This window comes from Ascaphus truei, chromosome 20, assembly GCF_040206685.1.
Source record: "Ascaphus truei isolate aAscTru1 chromosome 20, aAscTru1.hap1, whole genome shotgun sequence".
Taxonomy (NCBI): domain Eukaryota; kingdom Metazoa; phylum Chordata; class Amphibia; order Anura; family Ascaphidae; genus Ascaphus; species Ascaphus truei.
In genome coordinates, this window is record NC_134502.1 from 3,555,545 (window position 1) to 3,574,937 (window position 19,393).

Consider the following 19,393-nt stretch of genomic DNA (forward strand, 5'->3'; position numbering starts at 1 on the left):
CTCTCTGTATGTATATATATACAGTATATATATATAGTTGCATGATGAAGCCACAGTACAAATTCATGGGTGAAGGGTGGGTATCGTGCCTGTGTGGCTTAACCCCTTAATTACCTTTGCGGTTATTATCCGATAAGGTGTTTAAGGGGTTAATTGATATCTGAATGTAATTGCAATGTATTGGCTTTGTATTTGCTATGTATGTTGTGGACAAGACAAGGATTTTGCTGGCAACGGACACTTCGTATTGATGAGGTCAGTAGTACTTTATTTATTTGTATATGCTAGTTAATGTTTTTAATAATGGGCAATTAATCTATTATCCATATCTGGATAATAGTTATTTTGCACATTATTGTACTGTAGGTGTTGGGGGGGAGGGTGTATGTATTGAATGTATAGGCCAGGTTTATTTTTTTTACATTCAGGGTTACTTCCGTGGTTTTGCGTGGGACCTCTGGAGACCACCCGCGGGGAATCCTCGGGTATCCTAAAGGGTAGCAGGCTGGTGGTTCCACGGGTGACACATGCGGGGATGATGATGTGTGGTCCCACTTCTGTGGGGGCACCGCGGACCCGTAGTCTGCGGGCATGACGATGTGTGGTCCCACTTCTGTGGGGGCACCTCCGAGCCGTAGGTGCGGGGATGATGATGTGTGGTCCCACTTCTGTGGGGGCACCGCGGACCCGTAGTGAGCACCCGTGAGTTCCCCAGACCCCCATGGGAACCGCCCGAGGCCCCGCAGACACCTGTGGGTTTGACCCGGGGCTCCCAGACATCCTTGGGCCTACCGTGTGGACCCAATTGTGGCTCACGGTGACCCAAGGAGACCACCTGAGCGCCATGGTGCTGGCAGGATCCACCAGCAGGCCTCCAGAACCTGTGGAATGCTGCTGGTAAACTGTAGGTCTGTCCAGGTGCCCTGCCAGCCCACCGGGGACTAGCGTGGGGCTACGTTATGGACCCTGAATGTAAAAGAATAAATCTTGTATTTATGGGGGGGGGGGGGCACAGGGGGTGGGTAATGTATTTAATAAATAGAATGCTGTTTATTGTGGGTGATTGTACTGTTTTTATTGTGGGTACTGGGGTGGGGGTGGGGTGTTTCCCCAACGGTATGTGGGTAGGCCTCCCTTGTGGGTACTGACTGGGTGGTTAGGCCTCACGGGTGGGGGGGGGGGGTTAGTGTGGGAGGGTATGTAGGCATCCCGAGTGGTGGGTGGGTGAGGGTGGGTTAACCCCTTCATGACTGTAGCGGTTAATAACCGCTATGGTGATTAAGGGGTTAGGGGACATTACTTTGTATGTTTTAATTTTTGTGTCTGTTTTGCAGAAGCGGAGGGGCCATGGCCAGGATGGGGGGGGGGGTTAACGGTATGTGGGTAGGGGGTGAGGGTGGTTAGCAATGCAGGGAGGGAGATTTACTGGTAACAGAAACATCTCTCTCCCTTCAATGTAATCTGTTTAAAGCCCCCTCCCCCCTAATGTGTGTTTCTGTAAAATCTCTCTCCCTTCAATGTACTGTAATCTGTTTAACAGAAACATTAGGGGGGGAAGGGGCTTTAGGCCTTTATATCTCTCTCCCTTCAGTGTAATCTGCTTAACAGAAACATTAGGGGGGAAGGGGCTTTAGGCCTTTATATCTCTCTCCCTTCAGTGTAATCTGCTTAACACAAACATTAGGGGGGAAGGGGCTTTAGGCCTTTATATCTCTCTCCCTTCAGTGTAATCTGCTTAACAGAAACATTAGGGGGGAAGGGGCTTTAGGCCTTTATATCTCTCTCCCTTCAGTGTAATCTGCTTAACACAAACATTAGGGGGGAAGGGGTTTTTAAACAATGCTGTGTATAATGTATAAGGTTTTTTACAATTAGATAGATGTAATCCTTGGTATTGTAAGGGTTAGTTTGTTTTTAAATTGTCTTTTCTGGTTGTTACTTACAGTATATATTGATTTTGGTTTACTTGCTTGGTTAAAATACTGTAGTTAAGTTGACTTGTTTGGAAGTGTTTGTACAGTATTTACTGGTAGAGTAGCTTGCAATTATATTGTTAACATTCATTTGCAGAATGTACAGTACTGTATATGGTGCATAGATTTAATGCTATGCATCATTTACAGTATACAATGTACTGTAAATGCAATGTACTGTGTGGATTGTAATGTTATGTTTTATACTGTACAGTATGCTATTCATTAACTTCATTGCTCTACACATCTAGGGATTTCATTCCACCTTACCACCTTTCCTACACATGATTTGTGCTGTAGGCATTGGTTACTGTATATTACTGTATGCTAATGCAGATGTGTGATGCTTTGAGACTGTCATTTATACTTTGACAAGTCTACCTTTTGGTGTGTAGTGTGCATTATCCTTAGCGTTGTATACAGTAGGTGCCTTTAAACCCAGTAACCTATTGTGATTCACTTTGATTCTCCCTAGTGTTTTTTGAGTCACTATCCTTTTCATGTTTAGGGTTGACAGTGTGTGTCGTTCCCTAGTGCTGTTCATTAGTGTTTAAGGGTCCATGCCTCTTTTTTAAGTGTTTTTAAATCATGTACTGTTTATTCTCCCATACGGGTTACTTTTTTCTCTTTTCACTCACATACAGTATGTATATATATATATATATATATATATATATACAGTGTATATATGTATACTGTATATATATATATATATATATATATATATATATATATATATATATATATATATATATATATACAGTGTATATATGTATACTGTATATATATATATATATATATATATATATATATATATATATATATATACAGTGTATATATATATACAAAGTATATACTGTACAGTATATATTTATTTCTCTTCATGTCTTTATTTATTTATTTATTTAGATTTATTTATTAATTGTGGGGCTGCTGTGCGTGAATTTTTTTTATTGGGGGTGAGGGGGGTGTTTGGCCCTTGGTGTGAGTTTACGACTTGCAGCAGCAGCACAATTAATAAATAAATATAAATAAATAAATAAATAAATGACAATAAATACATTTGAAATACATTTTTATTGATAGTGTACATGTGCAGAGGGTCTCCAGAGCAGAAGCGCACAGGTTTCAGGTCTGGGGACCCCGTGCCCCCCGAGATACAGGCCCCTTTAGGGGGTGCCGGTATCCCTCTGCTCTGCTTGGTTTACAGGCCGCGATCACGTGATCGGACCTTTAAACCAAGCAGAGGGCTACCGGCACCCCCTAAAGGGGCCTGTATCTCGGGGGGCACGGGGTCCCCAGACCTAAAACCAACGCGGTTCAGCTCCGGAGACCCCCTGCACATCTACACTATCAATAAAAATGTATTTCAAATAATTTTTAATGTGTGGATGTTTGCGCAGAGAGAGAGCAGCGGATCTCTCTCTGCTGCAAACACATCTCGCCCCCGCCGCCCATACAGTAGTATCATTTATGTATGTGCATATACAGTACAGTACAGTACTGTACAGTACTGTATGTTAGGGCTTACAGGGGTTGTTGTTATACAGTACTGTATATATATATATATATACTGCATTACAATTCATTATAGGGGACGGCTTCACAGAGAATAGCTCGCAAGCGCCACCATGTGTATTTTGACGGCATTGCAGTATTGTAACCAGCCGGAATAAAAAGCTTAAATTCCTGCCGGAAAATAACGCAATGCACTCTGGCTGAAAAATATCAGAAACCTGAATACACCCGAGTATACCCGAATTCGCGGGACTAGCCGTGCTCGAATAAAGTGTGTCGCCAGTGTACATGGAGCTCCCGCCACATTCCAAAGAATGATGGCTAAAATTTTAAAACCACATGCTCGATATGCTGCTGCCTACCTGGATGATGTGGTAATCCATAGTGAAGATTGGCAATCCCACCTTCCAAAGGTCCAAGCTGTGCTCGACGCAGTTCGGTCTGCTGGACTAACTGCTAACCCCGCTAAATGCACCATTGGTCTGGAGGAGGCCAAGTATCTGGGGTATTCTATTGGCAGAGGTTTACTCAAACCCCAAACACTCAAAGTGGAGGCGATACAAGGTTGGCCAAGGCCAGTTACAAAAAAACAAGTAAGGACCTTTTTGGGGTTAATTGGGTACTATAGAAGGTTTATTCCCAATTTTGCGACTAAGGCAACCCCACTAACCGACCTCACAAAAGCAAGAGGACCGCTTATGGTAAAGTGGTCCCCCGAAACTGAACAGGCCTTTAGAAGCCTGAAAGAAGCTCTCTGTGCCCAACCAGTGTTGGTCACACCTGACTTCTCCAAAGAGTTCGTAGTCCAAACCGACGCATCTGAGGTAGGGCTGGGGGCGGTACTCTCCCAGGAGTCTCAAGGTGAGGAACACCCCATCCTTTATTTAAGTAGGAAACTAAATCCCCAGGAGAAAAATTACTCCATAGTAGAGAAAGAGTGTCTCGCAATAAAGTGGGCTGTAGAGACGCTCAAATACTACCTGTTGGGGAGAAAATTCCGGTTGGTCACAGATCATGCACCCCTTACCTGGATGTGTCAAAACAGGGAAAAGAATGCTAGAGTGACCAGGTGGTTCCTAAGCCTACAACCCTTTAAATTTTCTGTGGAACACAGGTCAGGGCACAAACATGGCAATGCTGACGGGTTGTCAAGGATGCACTCCCTAATATCCATGGTCGCTCATCCCTCAGGGTCTGAGCTGGGGGGGAGGATATGTGACAGAAACCAGGGGATGGTAATAAATTCCATATATAGGGCTCCCAGGATACTGAACAGTTTCTATCCTGTCTGGCCTGGGAGTGCAGCCTTATAATACATGCACTCCATCCCACAGTTTTGGGCAAGCGCTGGAACTGAGGGATTTCTGTCACCTGTCATGCTAATTAGAAATCAGGTATGTAAGACTGATTTCCTGTTTGCTCTTGTCTCTTCTCCAGAGCCTGGAAGGCTGCTGAACACAGTGGGGAGAAGCCCCTTCCCCACACAGGTTCAATTGTTCTATTCATTTGGCTAACTCTGCAAAAGTACCTTGTTTTGTTGTTGGAAAGTGGAAAAGCCACTTCCACCCTGAGTTAGGGAAATCTAAGTTAAGTTATCGCTCAGGTGAGCAGTTTTTGTTTTGATGTGTTTTGTTGTATGCACTGTGGCAGTCTCAGTGCCTGGGACTGAATAAACCAGGCATAGCCTGTTTAAAGGAACAGTACGTGACGCCTCCTCATTTAACCTACCCCAAAAGACCGTGTTCTAACCGTCCCGGACAAGCAGCGGAGCCCCGAAGTAAGCTGTTTGTCACAATATATATATATATATATATATATATATATATATATATACAGGCATACCCCGCATTAACATACGCAATGGGACCGGAGCATGTATGTAAAGTGAAAATGCACTTAAAGTGAAGCACTACCTTTCCCCACTTATCGATGCATGTACTGTACGGCAATCGTCATATACGTGCATAACTGATGTAAATAACGCATTTGTAACAGGCTCTATAGTCTCCCCGCTTGCGCACAGCTTCGGTACAGGTAGGGAGCCGGTATTGCTGTTCAGGACGTGCTGACAGGCGCATGCGTGAGCTACCGTTTACCTATTGAGCGATATGTACTTACTCGCGAGTGTACTTAAAGTGAGTGTCCTTAAACCGGGGTATGCCTGTATATTATTGGGCATTAGCTCCTTATAACACCTCATTCATATACAAGATGTAAAGAACATGATCATTAAGATGTATATTCAATTTCATTTAACTGTATTTAATCTCATACCTGCAGGGTCAAAGTTCACCTCCATTTCTGTCACCTTGGTGGCATTAGCATCAAAACAGAGAAAAGCTGAAAAACAACCCGGACACGGGTTAATATTGAATAATATTCATAAGATCAAATAAAAACACTTGAAACTATCATTTTTTTTATACTCCTTTTTTGTTAATGTACCTGATGATTGATATGAAAGAATGATGTATCTGAGTCTTTTACCTACAGTAACAATAAAGAGACGTAGGGTAAAATCCACAAAGGTCCGTTAATTCAAGGCTCAGTTATGGATGTTATGTTCCCTAAGGTTAACACCAGTCCACAAAGCTAATTATATGCAAAAACAAGGAGTCATTTGCATATCCTACTAGCATATTTCCCAGGTATTTCAGCAGTGCCAATTTCTCATGCACAGGTGTCTGTCCACATGTTGTTTGAAGGTGGCCTCTCTCTCTTTTCAGTGTACTAGGACAGGAGCACAAGTGCTACCGGTGGTGGTGGAAAAGGTGTTAGTGGTGGTAGTGGTGATGGGGGGGATGTTGATGGTGGGGATGATGGTGATGATGATGATGATGGTGGTGGTGATGGTGATGACGGTGGTGATGATGGTGAGGGTGGGTTTGATGTTGGTGGTGGTGATGATGGTGATGGTGGTGGTGATGATGATGGTGGTGGTGATGATGATGGTGATGATCGTGGTGATGGTGGTGGTGATGGTGAGGGTGGTGTTGGTTATGGTTGTGATGATGATGGTGGTGATAGTGACAGTGGTGGTGATGGTTGTGGTGGTGATAGTGGTGGTGATGGTGGTAGTGGTGAGAGGGATGAGGATGGTGATGGTGGTGAGGGTGCTGGTGAGGGTGGTAGTGGGGATGGTGATGGGGTTGTGGTGATGGTGTTGGGGATGCTGATGGTGCTGTTAATGGTGCTGTGATGGTGGTGGTGGCTGTGATGGTGATGTGGTGGTGATAATGATGGATGTCGTGGTAGTTGTGATGGTGGCGTGTGAATTTGCTTATTGTATTACCCCCTTCTACCTCTGTTGGAAGGCTATGCCATGAATTCCCTACACTTTTGTGCAGAAGCGCTTCCTCACATTTCCCCTTAGCTGCCACACTCCAGCCTCAGAGAACGGACTCTTGTTCTAGCTCGTCTCTCTTTCACTGGAATAAACTTTCTTCATGTACTTTGTTGAAACCCTTTTTATATTTTAAAGTTTTCTATCAGATCTCCCCTCTTTGTCTATCCTCTGATCTGGACATATTAAGTTCCCTTAGTCTTTCCTGATAGGCACCATCTTTGTGCTGCACCATCTCCAGTTTATGTCCTCTGGAGATATGGCTTCCAGATATGGGCCAAGCAGATGGATTCCTAGATCTGGGAGGTCCTACGATATTTCAAAGGAAATATTTATCTTTTTATGTGCCAATAAAATGAAAGAAAAATGGCTACTGGGGTCTCCAATGGGATGCCATGTCATGGTCTGATGACATGGTGGCTTCTTATTGGTCCATTGGAGCGAGGCTTGGGTGGCAGCCATATTGATTTTCCAAAATGAAATAGAAACACCGGCACATGGAAAAGTAAATATCTGGGGAAAGAGGGGGTCACGGCGCTCAAAGTAGTGCAGTTCAGCCATCTATCTCTCTATCTGTCAATTAATCTATCTATCAATTTGTCTATTTTTGTATTTGTGTATCTATCCATCTATCCATCTATATATCTATCTATCCATCTATATATCTATCTATCCATCTATATATCTATCTATCCATCTATATATCTATCTATCCATCTATCCATCTATCTATCTATCCATCTATCTATCCGTCCATCCGTCCATCCGTCCATCCGTCCATCCGTCCATCCGTCCATCCGTCCATCCGTCTATCCTTCTATCTGTCTATCTTTCTGTCTGTGTGTCTATCTGTCTGTGTGTCTGTGTGTCTGTCTGTCTGCCTGCCTGTCTTCGGAAATCGGGCATTTTGGCACAAAATTCACATTTTTTTGGTGCATAATTCTCTAGTATTCACAAACAGAAACCTATGAGGTTTAAAAAAGCTATGTATACTATAATTGAATCTAAAGAAAACCATTGAATATTAGTCCTATAAAACTTATCACAATCTACAACAAATATAGCTATCACATTCTTCTCTTTGCTTCTTAAAGAAATAATAAAAAAGAGAAATAATACATGTTACATAACATATACATTGATATAATATACATTTAGCTATGTAAAGCAATGGGGGGGGAAAACCAACAATAATAAATGCTATTTATATTCTCAGTTTCTTAATTAAGCTGTTCATTCACGAATATAATACAATAAATAATATTGCAAATTCTCTATTAAGCTGCTATTCCCAGAGCCAAATCAGTCAAGAATTTTCAACCAAAACTGCTGTTGTGGAAATAATCTCCACTCACCCCCGTGAATTGTACGTATGTAGGTGGACGGGGGCAAGATTTGTGTATACCAGCCGCCTAGGCCAATCAGCGTGTTCCATTTTTGGAATGTTGCATGAGAGAGGAGTCTACAGGGGTGTATAACATAAAATTGCTCCGTGCTTTTGCCATGAACTTTTGTCAATCAACCCCTAATGAGTGTAGTACTCTAAATGTGTTAATTACCAGATTAATAAAGATGAATGAGGTTCTTACTTGAAGAATTGCATTCCAGTGTGGATTGAGCAGCCCTGTTGAGACTGTGCGTTATATTCTGATATATCGTCTGGTATTCCTCCGTGATATTTGACTTGTAATCGGTTTCCACAATAACATCGTGATCAACAACAATACTTCCATTCCTGGAGAAAATAATAATAATAAACTGCTTTATAAGAAGGAATCTGTTCTCAATAAATGGTTCCATAAGAAGTAGTCATCTGTAAATAAACTGGGTTTTTTTTTTTCAAAGTGCTTCTACTCTTAGTAAATTGCTTTATAGGAATCTGTAAATGATAATAAACTACTGTCTCTGTAAGTTTCCAATCAAACCTTTAGAGTGTAAGCTCTTCGGGGCAGGGATTTCCTTTCCTATTGTCTGATTTTGCTGCACTTATTGTATTATTATAATTCCCTGTACTGTATTCTTTGTGAAGTGCTGAGTACACTTTTGGCGCTATATAGATGTAGCCAGGTCCCCCCCTTGTTCTAGCTGACCCCCCTCCTTCCAGAGCGCACAGCCACCGCGCGCGAGGAAGTGAGGGGGCAGGTGCGCGAGCAGCGCGTTACCTGTGAGTTGTGGCCGGTTGCCGGGGACGCGAGTGGGCCGGTTGCCAGGGATGCGATCGGGCCGTTGCTAAGGCCGCGGTCGCGTCGCGAGGGTCCCGGCGGCTCGGGAAGCAGGGCGCCGCCATGTATAGTGCTGTTGCGCATGCGCAGGAGCCAACTAGCGCGGGAGGTCCCAAATAGCTCACGCATGCGCGAGACAGGACTGCCAGCCCCCAGGGTGCATAGGGGCAGAGCCACATGACTCCAGGGAGCCAATAGGGCTGAAGTATTGCCCTGCAGGCAAGAAGAGATACATTGTTTGGGTTTGCAGCTACGCAGTTAGTCAGGACCAGGACACGCTAGGGGAAGGAGGTGAGTGCAGGGGTCAGTGATCCTCTGCATTAGGCCAGCAGCCCCCAAGGTCCCAGTTAGGTCCTGAGCCACTGTGTAGCTTGTGGTGCTATAGGGACAGGCCCTAGATAGGGACACTGCCCCATTAGCTAGTTGGATAGTCAGGGACACAGCGCTGAAGCCGTGCAGCCCTGCGAGGTGGGTTCTGGGCGCAGAACGCCACCAAAGACCCGGAGACTAAGGTGATATTATCCGCGCTGGAATTCACCCCACGCTGTGCGGAGGACGACGTCGGATCGGGCGGAATCCCTGTCGTATTCTGCGGAACCCGGGTGGGAGCCCCGGGCAGGTATCAATTCTTCAAGTGCACCAACAATCCTACATTATACTCACCCGTACTAGTGGCTGCGCAGTCACACATATCATCTCACCTAAAGAGTGCGGGACATATTGTGTGGGGTTACTGGACACGGGGTGGGATCACCCGGTGTAGGTGGGAGCGTCCTGCGAGACGCAGTAGTCAGTGTCTCTCTAGAGAGGGACACCTGTTGATTTATAAATACGTACATGCTATGCAGTAAAGCCAGTTCTGTTTTACATCTGTTCGCTTAATGTGATTGTTTCCTGTGAGGGCCCCCTCCCACTCCGTTGGGATCCCTCCCAGGTGGAGGTGTTGCACCACGAGATCGTATAATATGTATGTACCCCAGGCTCCCCAAGCGGAGGCTTAGGCTCCTGAGGGCCACACAGGTTGCACAGCAGGTAGTAGCGTCTGTATTCACAGGGAATACCCGTTACATAAATAAAGACATACAATACAATACAAAACTTTATTAGCATGTGTCTGTTCTCAATAAATTGTTGTTGTTTTTTTTAATACATCCATCCTAATAAACAACTTTAAGAAAAATAGTACATTCTTAATAAACTGCTCTGAAAATGCATCAAACCTTAATAAACTACATAATGAGCATGAGTCAAATGTTAAGAGATTGCTTCTTTAATCTTAATAAACTGCTCTATGTGAATATATACATCCTTAATAAACTGTTCTATGTGAATATATCCATCCTTAATAAACTGCTCTATGTGAATATATCCATCTTTAATAAACTGCTCTATGTGAATATATCCATCCTTAATAAACTGCTCTATGTGAATATATCCATCCTTAATAAACTGCTCTATGTGAAAATATCCATCCTTAATAAACTGCTATATGTGAATATATCCATTCTTAATAAACTGCTCTATGTGAATATATCCATCCTTAATAAACTGACCTATGTGAATATATCCATCCTTAATAAACTGCCCTATGTGAATATATCCATCCTTAATAAACTGCCCTATGTGAATATATCCATCCTTAATAAACTGCCCTATGTGAATATATCCATCCTTAATAAACTGCCCTATGTGAATATATCCATCCTTAATAAACTGACATGTGAATATATCCATCCTTAATAAACTGCCCTATGTGAATATATCCATCCTTAATAAACTGACTGCTCTATGTGAATATATCCATCCTTAATAAACTGACTTATGTGAATATATCCATCCTTAATAAACTGACCTATGTGAATATATCCATCCTTAATAAACTGACTATGTGAATATATCCATTCTTAATAATCTACCCTATGTGAATATATCCATCCTTAATAAACTGCTCTATGTGAATATATCCATCCTTAATAAACTGCCCCATGTGAATATATTAATCCTTAATAAACTGCTCTATGTGAATATATCCATCCTTAATAAACTGACTGCTCTATGTGAATATATCCATTCTTAATAAACTGACTTATGTGAATATATCCATCCTTAATAAACTGACTTATGTGAATATATCCATCCTTAATAAACTGACTTATGTGAATATATCCATCCTTAATAAACTGACTTATGTGAATATATCCATCCTTAATAAACTGACTTGTGTGAATATATCCATCCTTAATAAACTGACTTATGTGAATATATCCATCCTTAATAAACTGACTAATGTGAATATATCCATCCTTAATAAACTGACTTATGTGAATATATCCACCCTTAATAAACTGCTCTATGTGAATATATCCATCCTTAATAAATTGCCCTATGTGAATATATCCATCCTTAATAAACTGCCCTATGTGAATATATCCATCCTTAATAAACTGCTCTATGTGAATATATCCATCCTTAATAAACTGACTTATGTGAATATATCTATTCTTAATAAACTGCTCTATGTGAATATATCCATCCTTAATAAACTGCTCTATGTGAATATATCCATTCTTAATAAACTGCTCTATGTGAATATATCCATCCTTAATAAACTACTCTATGTGAATATATCCATCCTTAATAAACTGCTCTATGTGAATATATCCATCCTTAATAAACTGACTAATGTAAATATATCCATCCTTAATAAGCTGCCCTATGTGAATATATCCATCCTTAATAAACTGCTCTATGTGAATATATCCATCCTTAATAAACTGCTCTATGTGAATATATCCATCCTTAATAAACTGCCCTATGTGAATATACCCATCCTTAATAAACCGCTCTATGTGAATATATCCATCCTTAATAAACTGACATGTGAATATATCCATTCTTAATAAACTGCTCTATGTGAATATATCCATCCTTAATAAACTGCTCTAGGTGAATATATCCATCCTTAATAAACTGCTCTATGTGAATATATCCATTCTTAATAAACTGACCTATGTAAATATATCCATCTTTAATAAACTGCTCTATGTGAATATATCCATCCTTAATAAACTGCTCTAGGTGAATATATCCATCCTTAATAAACTGCTCTAGGTGAATATATCCATCCTTAATAAACTGCTCTAGGTGAATATATCCATCCTTAATAAACTGCTCTATGTGAATATATCCATCCTTAATAAACTGCCCTATGTGAATATACCCATCCTTAATAAACCGCTCTATGTGAATATATCCATCCTTAATAAACTGACATGTGAAAATATCCATTCTTAATAAACTGCTCTATGTGAATATATCCATCCTTAATAAACTGCTCTATGTGAATATATCCATTCTTAATAAATTGCTCTATGTGAATATATCCATCCTTAATAAACTGCTCTATGTGAATATATCCATCCTTAATAAACTGCTCTAGGTGAATATATCCATCCTTAATAAACTGCTCTAGGTGAATATATCCATCCTTAATAAACTGCTCTAGGTGAATATATCCATCCTTAATAAACTGCTCTATGTGAATATATCCATCCATTAATAAACTGACTTATGTGAGTATATCTATCCTTAATAAACTGCTCTATGTGAATATATCCATCCTTAAAAACTGCCCTATGTGAATATATCCATCCTTAATAAACTGCTGTATGTGAATATATCCATTGTTAATAAACTGCCCTATGTGCATATACCCATTGTTAATAAACTGTTCTATGTGAATAAAGTTGATAAACCGATTTATGAGGCTGATTTAATACATACCTTATCTGAATGATTTTAATGTCTTTGAATCCTGATACTTGACTATAAATCCCTTTCATCTTAAATAGAGAAGTAAAAAGAATACATTATCATTAGAATTCTTTATGTTTAATCAATGCAAATATGACACAGATATATATGAGCGTCACTACGACCTCTGTGTGATATGATAACAGGGTGTCGTATGTATGTGATTCCTATAAGTCAGCAGCATCTTCCTACGATGATAGGAGTGCCCCCCTTGTAAAAAAAAATCCTATAAGTTTATAAGGTTAGCGTTTGATCCCTTTGATGTTATGAGTATGTTTAACAGAAGATACGCCCTTTCCTCTGTTGCTCGACTGCTAAAACTCTGACTCAGGCCCTCATTCTCTCCCACCTCGATTACTGTAACCTCCTGCTGTTCGGCCTTCCTGCCTCTCAACTGTTTCCCCTACAATCTATCCTAAATGCTGCTGGCAGAATCGCTCTACTCTTTCCTAAATCAGTCTTCGCGTCTTCCCTGCTGAAATCCCTCTCCTGGATTCTGATCAAATCCCGCATCTCACACTCAATTCTCCTCCTCACTTTTAAAGCTTTACACTCTTCTGCCCCTCCTTACATCTCAGCCCTAATTTCTTGTTATGCACCATCCCGACTCTTGCGTTCTTCTCAAGGATGTCTTCTCTCTACCCCCCTTGGTATCTAAAGCCCTCTCCCACCTTAAACCTTTCTCACTGACTGTCCCAAACCTCTGGAATGCCCTCCCCCTCAGTACCCGACTAGCACCCTCTCTATCCACCTTTAAAACCCACCTTAAGACACATTTGCTTAAAGAAGCATATGAATAGCACTGTGGATATTCTGAACACGATACATAAAGCTTGGCCCCCTGCAGACGCACTTGCCAGAACTCCCTCCTACTGTCTCTGTACGTTCTCCCTACCTACCCATTAGACTGTAAGCTCTTCGGAGCAGGGACTCCTCTTCCTTAATGTTACTCTTATGTCAGAAGCACTTATTCCCATGACCTGTTATTTATATTATCTGTTATTTATTTGATGACCCCTTATATTACTACTGTGAAGCGCTATGTACATTAATGGTGCTATATAAATAAAGACATACAATACAACACAGAAGGTATCCCTATAAGTTAATGCAGTCCGCGTTGCTTTCCTCTGAAGGTAAGAGAGTGCATTGCATACAAGGGATTCCTAGAAGTTATTATGGTCAGCGGTGCCTCCCTCCAATATGATAAGAGGGCATCGATCATCTGGGATTCCTAGAAGTTATTATGGTCACCGGTGCCTCCCTCCAATATGATAAGAGGGCATCGATCATCTGGGATTCCTAGAAGTTATTATGGTCACCGGTGCCTCTCTCCAATATGATAAGAGATTATCTATCATGTGGGGTTCCTAGAAGTTATTATGGTCACCGGTGCCTCCCTCCAATATGATAAGAGGGCATCGATCATCTGGGATTCCTAGAAGTTATTATGGTCACCGGTGCCTCTCTCCAATATGATAAGAGATTATCTATCATGTGGGGTTCCTAGAAGTTATTATGGTCACCGGTGCCTCCCTCCAATATGATAAGAGGTCATCTATCATGTGGGGTTCCTAGAAGTTATTATGGTCACCGGTGCCTCCCTCCAATATGATAAGAGGTCATCTATCATGTGGGATTCCTAGAAGTTATTATGGTCACCGGTGCCTCCCTCCAATATGATAAGAGGGCATCTATCATGTGGGATTCCTAGAAGTTATTATGGTCAGCAGTGCCTCCCTCCAATATGATAAGAGGGCATCTATCATGTGGGGTTCCTAGAAGTTATTATGGTCACCGGTGCCTCCCTCCAATATGATAAGAGGTCATCTATCATGTGGGGTTCCTAGAAGTTATTATGGTCAGCGGTGCCTCCCTCCAATATGATAAGAGGGCATCTATCATGTGGGATTCCTAGAAGTTATTATGGTCAGCGGTGCCTCCCTCCAATATGATAAGTGGGCATCTATCATGTGGGGTTCCTAGAAGTTATTATGGTCAGTGGTGTCTCCCAAAGATGTGGTACGATGGTGACTTAGGCATGGGATTCCTTACAGGTAATAGGGTAAGAGGCACCTCCACCTGATGGAATAGGAATGTGTTTTGTATATGGGATTCTTTATAGGGTCAGTGGCATGTGAGAGAGGGGGCGCTCTTTGTTGCATCCAAATTTGGGAGTGAAACATGACAAACATCCTCTGATGTTCTTTAGTGAATATATGGCAAAATTGAACGCTATATCTGCCATTATTGAACTAATGCTAACGGTGAGTGAATCTCAAACGTAGGAATCAGTTCACGAGGAGATATTTTTCTTACCTGCAAGTTAAATTCACGGACAAAGTCTTTATATTCTGGAGTGTTTACATCTGTGAGTTCCTCGGTGAAAGTCCGACTAGAGATTTTCACTTCCACTTTAACAGTAGTATCCACTTTATCTAAAGTAAGCAATGTAAAAGCAAAATATATATCAATAGCACCTCCTATTACTCCAGTGGATAACCTCTCCCTATAACTCCTCTTATTGCTCCATATAAACTCTCCCTATAAATACTCCTATTAACCCATATAACCGCTCCCTTAAAACCTCCTAATGCTTCATATAACCTCTCCCTATAACTCCTCCTGTTACTCCAGTGGATAACCTCTCCCTATAACTCCTCTTATTGCTCCATATAACCTCTCCCTATAACTCCTATTACTCCATATAAACCCTCCCTATAACTCCTCTTATTGTTCCATATAACCTCTCCCTATAACTCCTCCTATTACTCCATATAACCTCTCCCTATAACTCCTCTTATTGCTCCATATAACCTCTCCCTATAACTCCTCTTATTGCTCCATATAACCTCTCCCTATAACTCCTCTTATTGCTCCATATAACCTCTCCCTATAACTCCTCCTAATGCTCCATATAACCCCTCCTATAACTCCTCATATTGCTCCATATAACCTCTCCCTATAACTCCTCCTATTGTTCCATATAACCTCTCCCTATAACTCCTCTTATTGCTCCATATAACCCCTCCCTATAACTCCTCCTATTTCCCCATATAATCCCTCCCTATAACTCCTCTTATTGCTCCATATAAACCCTCCATATAACTCCTCTTATTGCTCCATATAACTTCTCCCTATATCTCCTCCTATTACTCCAGTGGATAACCTCTCCCTATAACTCCTCTTATTGCCCCATATAACCTCTCCCTATAACTCCTCCTATTGCTCCATATAAACCCTCCCTATAACTCCTCTTATTGTTCCATATAACCTCTCCCTATAACTCCTCCTATTACTCCATATAAACCCTCCCTATAACTCCTCTTATTGTTCCATATAAACTCTCCCTATAACTCCTCTTATTGCCCCATATAACCTCTCCCTATAACTCCTCCTATTGCTCCATATAACCTCTCCCTATAACTCCTCTTATTGCTCCATATAACCTCTCCCTATAACTCCTCTTATTGTTCCATATAACCTCTCCCTATAACTCCTCCTATTACTCCATATAAACCCTCCCTATAACTCCTCTTATTGTTCCATATAAACTCTCCCTATAACTCCTCTTATTGCCCCATATAACCTCTCCCTATAACTCCTCCTATTGCTCCATATAACCTCTCCCTATAACTCCTCTTATTGCTCCATATAACCTCTCCCTATAAATACTCCTATTAACCCATATAACCTCTCCCTATAACTCCTCTTATTGCTCCATATAACCTCTCCCTATAACTCCTCCTATTACTCCATATAACCTCTCCCTATAACTCCTCCCATTAACCCATATAACCTCTCCCTATAACTCCTCTTATTAACCCATATAACCTCTCCCTATAACTCCTCTTATTGCTCCATGTAACCTCTCCCTATAACTCCTCCTGTTGCCCCATATAAATGCTCCCTAAATCTCCTCCTATTGTTTGACATAGCTGTCATGGGAGAGACTCATGACTGTAAGGGGGATAGGACTGAGATATCTGGGCTCAAAAACCAGGAGTCTGGGGGACACTGGACAGCCCCGGGTGTAATTCCACCCGCGTACCGGCAAATCATGCCTGGTCGTCATGTAGAATGAAGGTATCACCGGTAGCTCCGGCCCCCGAACTCCTGCAAAGAAAGTCATTGCAATCTTACCCCAATATCTCACCTAAAACTTACACACAGAAAGTTTCATGGGTCTGGGACAAAGGGAACATGAAAAGTGGGAAAGCAGGGGTCCCTTTAACTTTTGCATGAAAAAAATACCTTGCCCCTGGCTAAAGTGCTAGGTAACTGCCAGAGACCCACGGGCGTCAAGGGTAACCAGAGGGTTTAACATTTATTATTTAGCCTAGTTACCCGTGCCCGTCACAATAACCCCTCCCTATAACATCTCATTGCCCAATATAACCTCTCCCTATAAATACTCCTATTACTTCATATAACTAGCCTATAACTGCGCCCTATAACCCCTCCTATTGTTCACTATTGCAGCTCCCAGAAATAAATATGAATTATGTGAACAATATTTAAAAGTCTACGGATACAGCATTATACTGTACAGTTCTGAGTTTTAATTATAGGTTATATATGCTCCTCACCATTACACAGCGCAGTGTGTTCATTATCAGTTTGTAGGTACTCAGCATCATTATACAGATAACACACAGGCGTAGTTACCTATAGTAATGGTGTCCTCAGCAAACTGACAGGTGGGACCGGTATATCCTCTGGCGCAGTCGCACTTGGAGCCATCAAAATACCCCCCGTTCTCACAGCGGCCAGCAAAATATTCACACAGGGGACCGATGTAATTTTCGTTACAGATGCATTTGATGCCATCATAATATCCTCCATTCTGGCAATCTGCAAAATGCATGTACACGTCAAAAATATAGAGAGAGAGAGGAGAGGGAAAGAAGAGGAGTGAGAATGGGTGAGTTGGGAGAGAATAGAGAGAGAAGATTGCCATGGGAGACCAGATATGTACACCTTTTTACCGGGATCATTCACTAAGCAAAACAAGTTGGTAAAATAAATTGTCATTTATTCCATAGAAACAGACGTACACACATTGGATTACAAAATACAAGAGAAAACACACTTACTGGGGGTCTGGGCTACAAAACTAGACTTTACTAGGTGAAATAAGAGGTAAAACAAAGTCTTTAAGTTGACCGGGACTTGTCCCGAAATGTCGTGGAACTCAAATCGGCATGAGGTTCCAAACGCCACGGCTGTATCTGCTCCGGAGAAACCGAAATCCCTTGACCGGGAGATAGTACCAAATGTCCTGGTACTTCTTTTCGGCTTGCAATCCCAGTCACGATTGCTAGGTTCTATTCTCATAACTTGGCCCCGAAAAGTGGGACTTTTCTTGCCTTAAAATTTCTAAAGACGGCTCGCTGCTATTTCTCTCAGAGCATCTTTTGATGATTTCGAATTTGCCGAAAATTTCTGAGAATCTCTCGTCCGGATTGGCTGCTGGCTTTCTTATAGTATTCCAGCTTCATTCATGAAATATTCATGAAATATTCCAGCCAATCCGAGCGTGGGGGAAACCCTACCAGCCAATCAGAGCGTTGCCAGTCTATCTAAGCCGGGCAAGCTCGGATTCGGATTCTGACAAGGGCATGCGCCAACTTGGTCCCTCTGCCACTTGTCAGGCAGAAGCCACCCACTGTGTTAGGCTCCTCACAGTCTGGTCTGGGGCAAATGATGGTCCGATGACATCCATTCATCCCAGGACATGAGTGCTGAGCCCAGCCCCTGTGCCCAAATGGCCTTCACACCTTGGCAACCTCTGAGGTTTTCATGTCCGGGACCCAAGCAGACTTGGTGGCACCAGGCTTGGTAGCCACATGGTCTCTCGGAACCATGAATTGGAGGTCCCCAGCTCATAATACCGTGCACAAACATATGTACAATTAAACACTATGAAACAAAATATTTTTCCCCATATTTTTTCTTTGTCCCGAAGTATAATGATAACATGCATAGGTTCATTCTCAGGGTTGTCTCTCATTCCCTTTAGAAACTGGACTTAGGTTTCATTATAACCCTCGCAACCTCATATGTGGTTGGAGTACCCCCAGAACCTCTATACCGCTTCTGGGTAATGGGCATTAACTTGGGCATCCATCTGTTACTGGGGGGACCCCGGTACTGTTCTGGGGATACCTTACATCCCCATGCCCCACTTACATTTCTGGTCTGTGCTGAAGCAGGGAGTCCTAGCGGTGAGTCACGAAAGCGGTTCCAGAGCAGGATTTTGACCGGAGCCTTGTGCCTACATGTTTCCGGGCTGCCTGACCTGACTCCCGGGTACATTATTGGGGCGCCCAGCAACTCTGAACCCCAACTATCTACTGTAGGCACAATCTGATTAGACTTTCTCCCCAAAATCCCCCCTGAAACTGAAGAAAAATATTGAATGTATGTAATTTTATTTTTACAGGTTTTTTTATTGTATTTGTTTCTTTTAATGTTTTTCATTGCCCATTGACTGATACTGTATTAATCTGTGACCGTTACAG

The 19,393-nt window shown here is 41.9% G+C and overlaps 1 protein-coding gene across 3 annotated transcripts in view; it reads right to left on the bottom strand.

The window, feature by feature from the left end:
• The window catches only part of LOC142471198 (mucin-3A-like), an 86,159-nt gene that overhangs the window by 33,338 nt on the left and 33,428 nt on the right, over window positions 1–19,393 (bottom strand). For all 3 annotated transcript variants that reach the window (XM_075577985.1, XM_075577984.1, XM_075577986.1), the window contains 5 exons: window positions 17,538–17,723; window positions 15,189–15,307; window positions 12,840–12,898; window positions 8,424–8,569; window positions 5,766–5,831 (listed from right to left, as the gene is read on the bottom strand). In XM_075577985.1, the coding sequence (XP_075434100.1) occupies window positions 5,766–5,831; window positions 8,424–8,569; window positions 12,840–12,898; window positions 15,189–15,307; window positions 17,538–17,723 (576 nt within the window). The remainder of the gene's footprint in view (window positions 1–5,765; window positions 5,832–8,423; window positions 8,570–12,839; window positions 12,899–15,188; window positions 15,308–17,537; window positions 17,724–19,393) is intronic.